Source organism: Numida meleagris, unplaced genomic scaffold (assembly GCF_002078875.1).
Source record: "Numida meleagris isolate 19003 breed g44 Domestic line unplaced genomic scaffold, NumMel1.0 unplaced_Scaffold371, whole genome shotgun sequence".
NCBI classification, from domain to species: Eukaryota; Metazoa; Chordata; class Aves; order Galliformes; family Numididae; genus Numida; species Numida meleagris.
Window position 1 is genome coordinate 22,577 of NW_018364596.1, and position 12,947 is coordinate 35,523.

At 53.2% G+C, this 12,947-nt stretch overlaps 2 protein-coding genes across 3 annotated transcripts in view; one reads left to right on the forward strand and one right to left on the reverse strand.

Moving 5' to 3' along the window:
* Positions 1 to 465: 465 nt before the first annotated feature.
* LOC110391456 (leukocyte immunoglobulin-like receptor subfamily A member 2) overlaps positions 466 to 12,947 on the forward strand; it is a 21,202-nt gene continuing 8,720 nt past the window's right edge. The window contains exons 1-5 of the mRNA XM_021383347.1: positions 466 to 1,745; positions 1,819 to 1,854; positions 1,972 to 2,250; positions 2,334 to 2,633; positions 2,757 to 4,144. Of these exons, the coding sequence (XP_021239022.1) occupies positions 1,715 to 1,745; positions 1,819 to 1,854; positions 1,972 to 2,250; positions 2,334 to 2,633; positions 2,757 to 2,908 (798 nt within the window). The 5' untranslated portion in view covers positions 466 to 1,714 and the 3' untranslated portion in view covers positions 2,909 to 4,144. The remainder of the gene's footprint in view (positions 1,746 to 1,818; positions 1,855 to 1,971; positions 2,251 to 2,333; positions 2,634 to 2,756; positions 4,145 to 12,947) is intronic.
* On the reverse strand, positions 5,759 to 10,217 carry LOC110391455 (platelet glycoprotein VI-like). 2 transcript variants are annotated; one of them, XM_021383345.1, is made up of 7 exons: positions 9,879 to 10,217; positions 9,770 to 9,805; positions 9,374 to 9,652; positions 8,981 to 9,292; positions 8,721 to 8,867; positions 8,572 to 8,615; positions 5,759 to 8,136 (listed from the first exon to the last, which is right to left on the reverse strand). In XM_021383345.1, exons 1-7 carry the CDS (start codon positions 9,907 to 9,909, stop codon positions 7,999 to 8,001), a joined length of 987 nt encoding a protein of 328 aa, XP_021239020.1. In that variant the 5' UTR covers positions 9,910 to 10,217; the 3' UTR covers positions 5,759 to 7,998. The 2 variants fall into 2 exon arrangements, with proteins under 2 accessions (XP_021239020.1, XP_021239021.1); XM_021383346.1 differs by lacking the exon at positions 8,721 to 8,867.

A 12,947-nucleotide genomic window follows, 5' to 3' on the forward strand; every position in this document is an offset into this window, starting at 1 on the left:
TAACCCTAACCCTAACCCTAACCCTAACCCTAACCCTAACCCTAACCCTAACCCTAACCCTAACCTTAACCCTAACCCTAACCCTAACTCTAACCCTAACATAACTCTAGCCCTAAACCTAACCCTACACTAACCCTATCCCTAACCCTAACCTTAAATCTAATCTGAAGTCTAACTCTAATTTTGACCCTAACTCTAACCATCCACCTAAACCTACTCTAACCAAACCCTACCGTTAACCCTAACCCTACCCAAAACCTAATGCTAACCCTAACATGAACCCTACCCTAACCCTAACACTAATCCTAACCCAGCCCTAAATTTACTCTAACCCTAATCCAATCACTAACCCTAACCTTAACCTAATGCTAGTCCTAAAGCCAACCCAAAACCTAACCCAACCTTAACCCTAACCCTAACCCTACACAACACCTATCACTAACCCTACCCTAATCCTAACCCTAACCCTTACCTTAACCCTAATCATAACCTTAAACTTAACCATAAACTTAACCTTAACCCTAACCTGAATGACCTAACTCTAATCCTAACTTGTAACCCTAACCTTAATCCTCACCCTAACTCTATCCCTAACGCATAACCATAAACCTTAACCTAACCCTAACAGTCACCTTAACCCTAAACCTAACCCTCACCTTAACCCTCGCCCAAACCTGATCTCTAACCTGAACCCCAACCACAAACACAGCCCCACTCCTACCCCTACCCCCAACGTGTCCCATCCACACCCACCCTGCTGCCGCCCCCCGCCCTGCCCCATATGACGGCGGCTCTGCCCCACTGAGGGAGTTTGCATGTGCAAAATGACACCTGTGCAGCTCTATGTCTGCACAAATGTGTGCGTGTTGAAAAACACGTGTACTTAGAACGTAGAACGTGAAGGTGTGCTCTGGGTACTCAACACCAGATGTCATTACACGCGTGTAGCAAGTCCTGTGGTCATATGCTGTCCTTGTGTGCTGTCACATGTGCACAATAAATGTACGTACACATGTACTACATGGTTAACCCTGAGCCTTTGAGTGTGTACGTGTGACACAATACATGTACACCAGAGTGTCTACACAACAATGCACGTCTGTGTCCTTAGCATGCAGTTCTCGTGTTGACACTCCATGTGTGTCACCACTGCACGCACATGTCCATAGCATGTGCCTGATGTCAGTACCACATGTGTGCCCCACTAAAAATGTGTGTGCTCATAGTGTGCCCCATGTCATTGTGAGCATCACTGAGTCCCCAAAGGTCCCTGCTGCTTTCCCCAGTGGGGATGGCAGAGGAAAGCGCAGTGGGGACAGAGTGTGGTACCCAAAGCATGTGGTGACAGCTGGCTGGACGTGTTGGAGAACACATGTGACATCCCATGTGGGACATCCCATTGGAGCGCATGACCTATGTTTGGCATCCCACAGGGCACACCTTGCAAGGCCATGCCGTGGCAGTCCACTGGGGACAGTGTGACACCCAAGCGATGACAATCAGCAAAGGGCAACCCAACGGGGACTGTTTGCATCGCTCCATGTGAAACACATTACTGGGGACCCCATGGTGCCACCACCCATTTGGGCACCACAATTGGACACATCAGGAGGTGACATCACAGCATCCTGTCCCCAAGAGGAACTGACAGCAGCTCTCCAGACTCCACCTGTTCGCACTGCAGTCTCACTGTCCCCCAAGCTGATCCTGCCTCATGGCACCAGTGGCGCTGGCCCTCATCCTGGGTGAGTGACAATGGGGACAAGGTGCCACGGGGGTTGGTGGCCCCGTGTGGGATCAGGATCGTGTCTCTTGCAGGTTGGTGTCTGGTGGCAGCAAGCAGGGCACAGCACCGTGAGTATGGGGACAGGGGGAGAATGGGGACAGAGGGAGGGGAGCATGGGGAGGGGGCCATCAAAGGTGTCCAGGAGGGTGTGGAGGGACAAGGCTGACTGCTGTCCCCTGTCCTAGTGTCCCGACCCTCCCTGTCACTGCACCCCAGCCAGGGGGTGTCCCTGGGGGACTCTGTCACTCTGCGGTGCCACCTGCCCCTGCCGGCTGCCCGGGTCTGTGTGTACCAGCACAAATATTTGAGATTCCTCAAGAACATGCACAAGGAGGAGGACACAGCTGAGTTCTCCTTGGTTGAAGTAAGGCAGGAAGATGCAATGAAGTATCAGTGCCAGTACCGAGTGCTGGCTCTACCAGGGACATTGGAGAAGAGTGACCCTGTGGAGCTGGTGGTGACAGGTGAGGGCACTAAGGAAAGCAGATGGCCCAGGGCTGTGTCCCCACAGAGCTGTGTCCCAACACTGTCTTCTCTCTGTACTTAGATTCCAGCTACTCCCCACCTGGCATTTCCCTGAGTCCTGAGGAACATGTGGAGATGGGGACCAATGTCACCATCCAGTGTTGGAACCAGGGTTTGCACGGCACCATCTTCCTGCACAAGGATGGGCACTCAGCCCCTATCCAGCACCAGGACCACAGTGCTGGGAGCACGGCCACCTTCACCCTCTTTAGAGTGACCCCAGCCGATTCCGGCACCTATAGGTGCTCCTACCGCTTTGGGGGCTCCTACTTTCTGTCCTCTCCCCTGGCGGACAACGTGAGGCTGGAGGTGGCACCCCCAGGTAGATCTGAGCCCCCCCATCTAGCTGTCCCTGGTGTCGCTCATTTGTGGCAGTGTCACTACATCACATCCTCGTGGAGGTGATGGCCTGCGGTGGGGAGATGCACATTCCCAGACCCCACAGGTGCTGAGAGGATGCCCTGTGGGAACCTGGTGGTGGCAGTGGTGAGGGGCTGCGCTGCCGCCCTCGTCTTTGGCCTTGGCCTCTACTTCATCCTCGATGCCAGCAGCTTCTGGATACGGAGAGATGAGAGCCCTGCTGGGGAAGGCGCTTGAATCACTTTGATACCCAACAGAGCACCTTTCGATCCCCCCAAGTGTCTTCTGCTTCCTCTTTGATATTGTCTATACCCCCAGTCTCTCAACCCCCCTTTCCATCTTCTATACATCACCCCAGGTGTGCCCTTCCTCATCTTCCATCCCCTACAGGTGCATAAATCCCCTTCACTTTTCCCTGCTGTCGCTTCCATGCACTATTGATCCCCCTCATGCACTCCAGTGCCCTCCATAACCCCCAACCCACTCCCCTCCCCATTTTCATGTAGCTGCCCCCCTCAGGAAGCCTGAGTCCATTAGGTTCCAGGACAGTGTCTGAGTCAGGGAAACCCAAAATCCAGCCTGCCTCTTGGGGACCCCCCAGAACCCCACTGGGAACCCCAAACCCTGTCCACATGGACCCCAACACACTCCCAGCCTCATATTCCTTACCCTACCTTTATGTGCATCCCCCAATCCAGCCCATGGGAAACCCAAAATCTACATCATGGGATGTTGAGATCAAATGCCCCACACCCCCAGCCCTACACACCCTCTGGGCAACCTCAAAATTCAGCGTATCAGTCCCAAGTGGAGGGCAGTGAGCACAAAGACCCACAGAATCCCCAAACCTCCTCAACAGCACCCAGATCCTATGGGAACCCCCAAACCACCGTGGAACCTCCAAATGCCATGCATAGGGATCTCCAAGATCTGACCTAGGGAGTCCCCAGACCCCCAAGCCCTAAACACCCCTCAGAACTGGTGGGAACCTTCAAGTCTGAATGAGACTCCCCTGAACTACACTAGGGCCCCAGAACTAAGCCATCCCAGACTTCCCTTCCAGTTACCCTCTCTCAGCCACCAGAACCACAACTGTCCCAAAACGAACATCCCCAAATCCTTACCAGTGTACCTTATATCTTTTGCAATCCCACCAAATCCCCAAATGTTCAGCTCTAACCCCAGAATCCTTCCTTTTCCTCATCCAATCCCTTAACACCCACTGGGACCCCAAATCCCTCCCAGGTTATAGCATTGATGAGAGAGTGGAGAGAACATGCTCTGAGCACCACAAGTTTTGTAAATATATCAATGTTATTACCATTACCGTTACTTCTCTCTTCGTTTTCTGCTTAAGTCAATAGCTTTTATCTCAACCAACGAGTTTTCCCTTTTTTTGTCTAATTCTCACCCCAACCCACAAAGAGAGGAGTCCGTGAGAATCAAAGCTGTGTGGTGCTGAGCTGCTGCCGGGTGCCAGCAACGCAGTCCTTGTGGTGGGGGCCCAACGTGGGGCGCGAAGGGTGGAGATCCTGACAGATGTGAGCAGAGCGTGTTCCAACACAACTGCTCTCAGCGGGACAGCAGCCTCAGAGCTGCTGCTCACAGCGCTCAGCTCTTCATTCACTCGCTGCCATCCCTTGCTCTCAGGGCTGCTTCCTTCCCTGCACTGGGGCTGGTTCTCATCTTGGAGCGCTGCCCTGGGCTGCTGGATGGTTCTGCCCATTTGTCTGCAGCGTGTGTGCCTCCTCATTTCAAGGATGGGATGTGACACTCACGTGGCGGTGTTGGCAGGATCCTTTCAGTGTGGGAAGGTGCGGAGGTGACCTCTCAGCTCTAGCTCAGGAAGGCTCTATGGTGGGAGAGGGGCGAGCAGGGTCAAGCCATGGCTGCCTGGGAAATGCCGGTGCTGGGCTGCTCCCCTGTTCCTGAGCAGCTGCAAAGGTGCAGGCTGTGCCCTTCCCCACCGCAAATGGCTTGGGCTCACAACCATGGGCACCATCCTGGTGCTGGACGGGAAGGAATTCCAGCCCCTGGCAAAGAACAGAACTTGTGGCCACAGCAAGGAAAAGCCACCGAGTGCGCTGTGCTGGGAGCAGCACTGCTGACAGCCCAGAAGGAGAGGCACCGCATTCAACACACTGCTGCTGCAACGCTGACATCCTGGCACCAGCAAGGGACAGCCCTGCAGAGCCCATTCTCTGCTGAACGGAATTGCACTCAGCCACTGTGTGTGGTGCTGCCAGATTAAGGAGATCAGGAGAGAATTCTGCGGTCTGAATTTGGAGGACAGGAAGAAGGGATGGACCTTGCCTTGCTCTCAGAAAGCCAGACAGCATTTTTCCAGTCTGGCTGAATCTACTGACACACAGAGGCTGCTTTTGGAAACCCTGTACTCCATCAAGGAGTCAGCCTTCTCCTTGTCCATTGTTACCAGCCTGCCTGCATTGCTCATGGTGGGGGGGTACACCCTCCTGGACTTTCCTTTTCAGGTTTACACCCCTGTCAAAGCCTTTCTTGTTCTTTGCTCTCCTGGCCAAGACCACTTCCAGTTGGGCCTTCGCCTTCCTGACCCCATCCCCACACAGCCCAGCACCAGCCCTGTCCTCCTGCCAGGCTCCCTGTCTCTGCTGCCACTGCCTGTGCATGTTCTTCTTGCTCTCCACTTAGACCAGCAGGTCCCAGTTCAGCCGTGCCACTCTCTTGCTTTCCTTTCTGGACTGCCTGCACCTGGGCATGGAGAGCTCTTGTGCCCTGAGGAAAGCGTCCTTCCAGATGTGCCAGCTCTGCTCTGCTTCCTGCCCTTGTGGACAAATTCCTGGATGGTTTTGTGGACTGACTGCCTAAAGAACTGGAATTTGGTATCTCTAAAATGTAGCCCACCAAAGCCACAAAGTCTTTCAGGTCCTCCCAGAGAATGGGGAACCAGTGGCCAGGCAGCAGCAGTGGAAGCAGAAGTCTGGTTGCCACAGCCACCAGTACAGTCAGCATGGTACTCTGTTTTGTTTTCCCTTTTCTTCCTTTTTTTTTTTCCTTATTTGACCCTTCGTATTTCCCAGCAGTGTGGGAGTGGTTTTCATCACTTTGTTGCTCGTCCGTCCCTCTGTCCTCCCCTTGCTGGGTCTCCGCTCCTGGGGCTGCACCTCCTGATCCAGTATGAACACAACAAACTTCTGTCTACCCATCTGCTCATCCTTCCACCTATCCATCTATCCATCTGCCTGCCCATCCTTTCAGTCCCGAAACCCCCATCCAGCCTCAAAATCCTCTGTCTGGTCCCCAGAACCTCATCTTGCCCCAGAATCTCCAACCAGACTCCAAAAAACTCCAATCAACACCAAAACCTCCATTCAGCCCCCAAAACCTCTATCCATCCCCCAAATTTCCAGCCACCTCAAAAACTTCCCTTCATTCCAGACCTCCATTCAACCACAAAACCTCCATTCAACCACAAAAATCTTCTGTTCAGGCCCATATACTTACATACATCCCCCAAATCTCCATCCACCTTAAAAAAATCTCCACCCAGCCTCAAAAGCTCCAGCCACCCCAGAAGCTTCCATTCACCCCCACAATCTCCATCTAGCCCACAAAAATCCCTGACCAGCTCCATAAACCTCTGTTCAGCCCTCCAACCTCCATCTACCCCTAAAAGCTGCACTCAGCACCAAAAATCTCCATCCAGCTGCAAAATTCTCTATCCATCTCTAAAACCTCCACCCAGACTCTAAATCATTCGTGCAGACCTTGAATCCCTATCCGGACCACAAAGTCTCTATCCAGAGCCAAAAACCTCCATCCAGACCCCAAAATCTCCATCCAGCTCCCCACATTTCCAGCATCTCCCCTTGCATTACAGAAAGGGGAAGTCATCTCTCCTGCCCTTCTCCTTACTGGCATCCCCATGCACAGCCCTCCCACCCCCAAACTTCCACTTATTCACCTGTTTTCTCGCAAGCCTCACAACCACTCTGCCCTGTTCCAAACAGTCAGAATGTCTATTTTCCCTCATCGCCAACAAAACAAAATAAAACAAAAACGAACCGCTGTTTAAACACACAAGCTGAAGGCGAGCACTAGGAAAGCTGTGTCTTGATGGATGTGTCTGGATGGACTTCTGCACTAATTAGAGCAAACGAGTGTGGGGTGACTTCAGTGCTGTGTCCCTGTCCTTCAGCCCTGATTTCAGTGCTGGGTGCTGTGAAATTACCAAAGGGTTTGCACTGTCACCATCAGCAAAACCCTGTGCCCAAGAGCTGGTTCTGTTGAAATGAGACAAAGGAAAGGTAAAATCTTCTGGAAATGGGAGTCCTGCCCCAAAAGGAAGGATAAATTATTCCAGAATGGGAATGTTCCATGTCACAACTGGAATAAAACCCTTCAGAAGAAGGAATCCTCCCCAAAAAGCCAAACAGATATTTCCAGAAATGGAAATCCTGCTCCGACAGATGGTTCAGAAAAATCTCTAGAATGGGAACTTGCCACCTCCAAAGCAGGATAAAAGCCTCCAGAAGCAGGAGTGCTTCTCTGAAAATATTACAACTCCCAAGAAGCAGGAACCTTCTCTTGAAAGGAAGATGAAACCTCCCAGGAATTCTCCCTGAATCTTTGGATAAATGTGGCCACAAACAACAATTCTGCCAGAAACAATGTTAAACCTTTGGACATGGTTCATCCCTCCAGAACCGGGGATTGTCCCCAGAAGATCCAATCAAACCCTCTAGAGGCAGAAGAACGGCAGAACCTTTCAGAAATAGGAATCTTCCTCCAAAAAGCTGGATAAATCCCATTAGAATGGGAATCCTGCCCTCAGACTGTTGTGGGATGGGTGCAGGTTTGGGTTGGGGAACTGGAGGTGCGCCATGGGGAGTGCACGCTAAGCACACTTGCGTGCTCTGAGTACAGACATGGCACAGATATGGGGCACATGCTAAGGACACGTGTGCAGTATTGCATACTTGTATGCAGGGCACATGCGTGCTGCAGGGGAAGATGTGGCACAGACTTAAGGCAGATGTACAGTGGAGGCATACGTGTCGTGCTGACACAGGGAGCTGACGCTAAGGACGTGTGTGTGCAGTATTGTGTGCATGCATCGGTGTACATGTGTGATGTCACACATACATACACAGAGCCACGGTGTTAAGTGTGTAGCACACATGTATGTACACTCATCGTGCACAGGTGACAGTGCACACATGTAATACATAGGAATCCATGCAGTGGTACATGCATGGAGTTGAACACACAAAACACACCTGCACTGCGCGTGCTTGAAGGAGGTGTGCACACAACTTCCACGTGTTCCTGCACACAGATGGGGGACATCAGTGGGGTCCCGCAGTGCCCACCTCAGCGTAGATCACAGCGGGCTGGGGGGCAGCGGGGAGTCCAGAGAGCCAGGGGCCGGCATTCACAGCGTGCAGCTCGGCGTAGGTCAGACCCTCGCTGTCCCCAGGGGGCACCTGGAGACACAGGGAGAGAGCAGGGTGCCACCATGGGGGTCCCAACACGTTTGAGGGAGTGGACACTATTGTCTAAGTGCGTGGGGGGCTCTCCAAGAGGGTGCGGGGCATAGATTTTGGGAACGCACAGATCTGACATGGGGCGTACCTACGAGTTGTGCCTGATATGGTTTGTGGGTACAAATGAGGTCTAGGGGATGCTTAGGTTTTGGGGGGCTCCAGGCCATAAAGGGGGGCTTCGATTTGGGTCTGAGGCATCATCACAACGCAGATCTAGATTTTCCCATGGTCTGGATTGGAGGTGGGCACATAAAAATAAACAAAAAGAGGGGTCCCTGGTGGTCTCCATGGACAGAGCTTGGAGTTTTTTGGTGGGATCTGTGGAGGCCTCAAGGAGCAGGCTGGGACTTGGGGTTCCCTGACCCAGACACTCACCTGGAACTGCACAGCCTCAGGCTGTCTGGGGGGAACACCTGCATCTGAAGGAAGAGGAGAGCAGAGCAGGAGTTATGGGGGGTGAGGGGTTTGGCGTAGGACACTTGGGTGATCTATAGGGGATAGAAGACATTTAACCCCTTCCTGACCAGAGCTCTCATCTCTCCATATCCAGCATCCACGTGCAGCAAGAAGGAAGACGACAAGGACGAGAATGAAGCTGAGAGCAGCAGTGCAGACTCCCAACACCACCACCACCGGGTTTGCAAGAGACCCTCCACTGGCACCTGTGGGGTCTGTTGTTTTTGGTATTCAAATCCTCAGCCACTACCTCCATGGGGATGGGATGTGGTGATACCGTCTCCCATGGATAACAACAGGGGAACCCAAAAGAGGGGCTCAGACTTACCTGGGGGTGCATGTGTGGGTCTCACCACCAGAATCACTCTGTCCCCAAGGGGTGAGGACACCAAGGGGTAGGCTTTGGCGCGATAGGAGCACCTATAGGAACCGTTGTCAGCTGGGGTCACCCCAAAGAGTGTGAAGGTGGCTGTGCCCCCACCATCAGGGTCCTGGTGCTGGATAGGGGCTGAGCACCCATCCTTGTGCAGCAAGAAGATGCCCTGGTAATCTTGGTTCCAGCATCGGATGGTGATGTTGGTCCCCGTCTCCACATATTTCTCAGGGCTCAGGGAAATTTCAGGTGGGGAAAATCTGTGATCTGAATGCAGAGAGGCGACTGAGATGGGGCACAGTCCAGTGGGGACAGCCCACATCCAACTGCTTTCCCCAGTACCCTCACCTGTCACCACCAGCTCGACAGGTTCACTTGTTTCTGAGGTTCTTGCTGTATACAGTAGTTCATACTGGCACCAATACCTCACTGCAGCTTCCTGCTTTATGTCAACCAAGGAGAACTCAGCCCTGTCCTGTTCCTTGCCTGGGTACTTGTAGGATATCAAATGTCCTTCCTGGTAGAACTTGACCCAGGCAGCCAGCCGGGGCAGGTGGCACTGCAGGGTGACAGTGTCCCCCAGGGATACCCCCTGGCTGGGGTGCAGCAACAAGGAGGGTTGGGGCACTAGGACAGGGAACAGCAGTCAGCCTTGTCCCTGCACACCCTCCTCGACCCCTCTGATGGCCCCCTCCCCACACTCCCCTCCCTCTGTCCCCGTTCTCCCCATGTCCCCATACTCACCGTGCCATGCCCTGCTCGCTGCCACCAGACACCAACCTGCAAGGGACATAGTCATGGTCCCACACGGGGCCACCTACCCCCATGATACTAAATTCCCATTGTCACTCACCCAGGATGAGGCCCAGCGCCATTGGTGCCATGAGGCAGGAGCAGCCTGGGGACAGTGAGACTGCAGCGGGGAGGAGCAGCCTGGGGACAGCGAGACTGTAGCGGGGAGTAGAAGTGGGTGGAGAGCTGCTGTCAGTTCCCCTTGGGGACAGGATGCCGTGATGTCACCTCCTGATATTGCAGTTGTATTCCCCTTAGTGGTGGTGGCGGCACTATGGGTTCCTGAAGTTATGGTACGTGTGGAGCCACGCACACAGCCCCCATTGCGGTGCCTCATGCAGGCTGTCACTGCTTGGGTGTCCCCAGACGGCTGTCAGTGCATGGCATTGCACGGTGTCCCACCTACCCCAGACACAGCCAGTGCCTCCACCCAGACAGAGCTACTGAAGGAAGAAGCATCTGGGCTGATCCAGGTCTGCAGGAAGTGTTTGGGCCTTGCTCCTGGAGTGGAGGTGAGTGGCAAACGTGTCTGCGTAAGATGTGTCCAGGTGGAGGATCTTCTGTTACTGTTGACTGACCTGCAAGAGACAGACTGGTGTCTTTATGCTATCAGGGAGGCAGAGCTAATCCTTCAGATTCACATGCAGCCTGCACTGAATCCACAGTCCAGGGCCAAGCAGACCCAAACTCCCCCACTGGCACACCCAGTTGGAGGGGAAGCCAACAGTGATGAGAAATGGCAAACTGGCACAACAAGGTCTAGCAGGAGGAAGAAGCCTGACTCAAAGCCTGAGGGGCCTCTACGGAACCACTTCATGGAGTCATGAACAGGGCTTTGGCTACTTAAGCCACGGAACTAGCTTTGAGAAATCTGGTATTCGGGGGGAGGATGGAGTTCATCTCTTAGAGAAGGGAAAGACCATCTTTGGAAGCAAGTTTTCTAGTTTAATCAGGAGGGTTTAAATTAGAGTTGCCAGGAGAGGGGATCCTCAAACCACCCCACCTTGAGGCTGACTATGGTGTAGCGATCAGAAGGACTAACGCAATGGAAATAGCATTACAAAAAGGCAGAAGGAAAACACAGCGCTCACCCGGATCGGAAGATTAAGGGCTCGCAGGGAAAGGCTCACACCAAGAAGGGATCTCCAGGAAGAGATCCTTCCTCAGGGGCAGTCAGCCCTTAAATGAGGCCTAGGAGGGTCTGGAGCCTGGCTCCACCCCTTCTGGTTGCACAGGTGAATTGCCTTCACCTGTGCTCTCAGGGCTGACTAGGTCTTTCCTCCAGGTGCTCAATCAGTGGTTCAGGCCATGACTCAGCAGTTCCCATACACTCCACCCCTTCATGGCATGAACCAATGATTCAGTCAGCTGGAGGGTGAGCCTTCCCTGATACAGGGATCCGACACACCTCAGCGATTATACAATCGCCCATCACGATGCAGGTTGACACAATGTGAGACGACTGATGATCGGTTCGTGGTTGAGGTTCATGTTGTCTCATGGGCCAGTGCTCGATGACATTACTGGAGGCATGCAGTTGTTTGGTGCAGGTCCGTCTCATGCTCCACCAGTCCCACATAGGCCATCACCGGGTGTCGTGCTTGATTTCACAGTGACACTGGAATGCACCGATGACATTTTGCTCCTTCCAGTGACCCTAGAGGCTCAGAATACTCACGAGGAGTAATATAGGTGTTTCAGTGGTACCAAGAGGGGGAGATCCACCTTCCATGGCAAGACACAGGCTGCATTCCTGTCCTGGGTCAACACTTGGGCTTGCACTGGGGCACGTCCTGGCCGTCTGTACCACACCCTTTGGCCAGATATCTGTGGCTGCATAACTATATCAGGTACCAAAGGGGGGTCCTGATCTGCCATAGGGACATGATGAGGGTCCCCTTAGCAATGAAGACTGGAGTGTTGACCACGATGTTAGTAGGCCATGTACCACTCACTGGAGGGACTACCGAACCTCCCACCTCCAATAATCTGCCCCAAGGCTCAAGTAGGCCACACCACCTTGGTCCTACTTGCACCTTCCAAGGCCATTCTATTCTATGGGTACCGGGTTCTAGATTCTCAGGGGCAGGGAGCAGAAGGTTATTTTCATTGCCAATTTGGGGTCTTACCCGATTGTCGGTGCCCGTAATTTGGATCCTAAGAGGGGAGGCCCATGTTGTCTGTAGCATCTTCAGGGCACTGGGTCTGCCATCTCTAGGCCTTTCATAGAATCATAGAATCATAGAATGGCCTGGGTTGAAAAGGACCTCAAAGATCATCGAGCCTCAACCCCCCTGCCAAGTGCAGGGTCGCCAACCACTAGACCAGGCTGCCCAGAGCCACGTCCATTCATTCAGGTCCCGCAGGGTTTCACAGAGTCTCATTGTCCACCCCTGCAGGGACTGAGAGTCTGTCTTCAAAGCAGCCTTCAGGATGCCATTATAACGTTCAATGAGGCCCGCTCCCGTTGGATTATATGGCAGATGAAATCGCCATTCAATGTTGTTCTCCTCCGCCCAGCGCTGTATCATTGCGCCCGTGAAGTGTGTACCCTGGTCGCTCTCGATGACCTGTGGAGTCCCAGATACCGCCATTAATTTGGTTAAAGCCTTGATGGTGTAGGCCTGCTTTGCTTTTGGTACTGGATAGGCCTGCATCAGTCCACTTGCCGTGTCGACACAAGTTAATGCATGTCTGGCATCCTCAGATCGTGGGAGAGGGCCTATATAATCAACTTGCCACCGCTGGAGGGGGTTATGTCCTCTGGCAAGGTGGGCAGTCGTCTCCGGCAAGGCTTTTGGTCTCATTCTCGAGCAAGCTTCAAAATTATGACATGCCTGGATGATATCCGACATAGTTATGGGCAACCCCCATGCCTTTGCAGCTGCCCACATTGTCTTCTGTCCAGCATGTCGCAGCTTCTGGTGTAGCCAGTGGGCGATGTTCTCAGAAGGAGAGTTCTCAATCCAACGTACTTGAGCCAGCGTGTCGGCCTCATCATTTCCTGGTGACTGCAGGGGGTGATGTCCAGAAACGTGGTAGACACATACAGTTCTATGTTTAATCACAGTCCATATGTCTAACCACATCTCCTTGCCCCAGATCGGTCGGGCGTGGATGGTCCAGTCTT

Bases quoted from the DNA above. Each gene is read 5' to 3' on its own strand.
- LOC110391455 (XM_021383345.1), bottom strand. From the start codon at position 9,909: ATGGCACCAATGGCGCTGGGCCTCATCCTGG. The intron at 9,806-9,878 runs GTGAGTGACAAT...TGTCCCTTGCAG, and splicing joins GGCGCTGGGCCTCATCCTGG to GTTGGTGTCTGGTGGCAGCG. The intron at 9,293-9,373 runs GTGAGGGTACTG...CTCTGCATTCAG, and splicing joins TGTCGAGCTGGTGGTGACAG to ATCACAGATTTTCCCCACCT.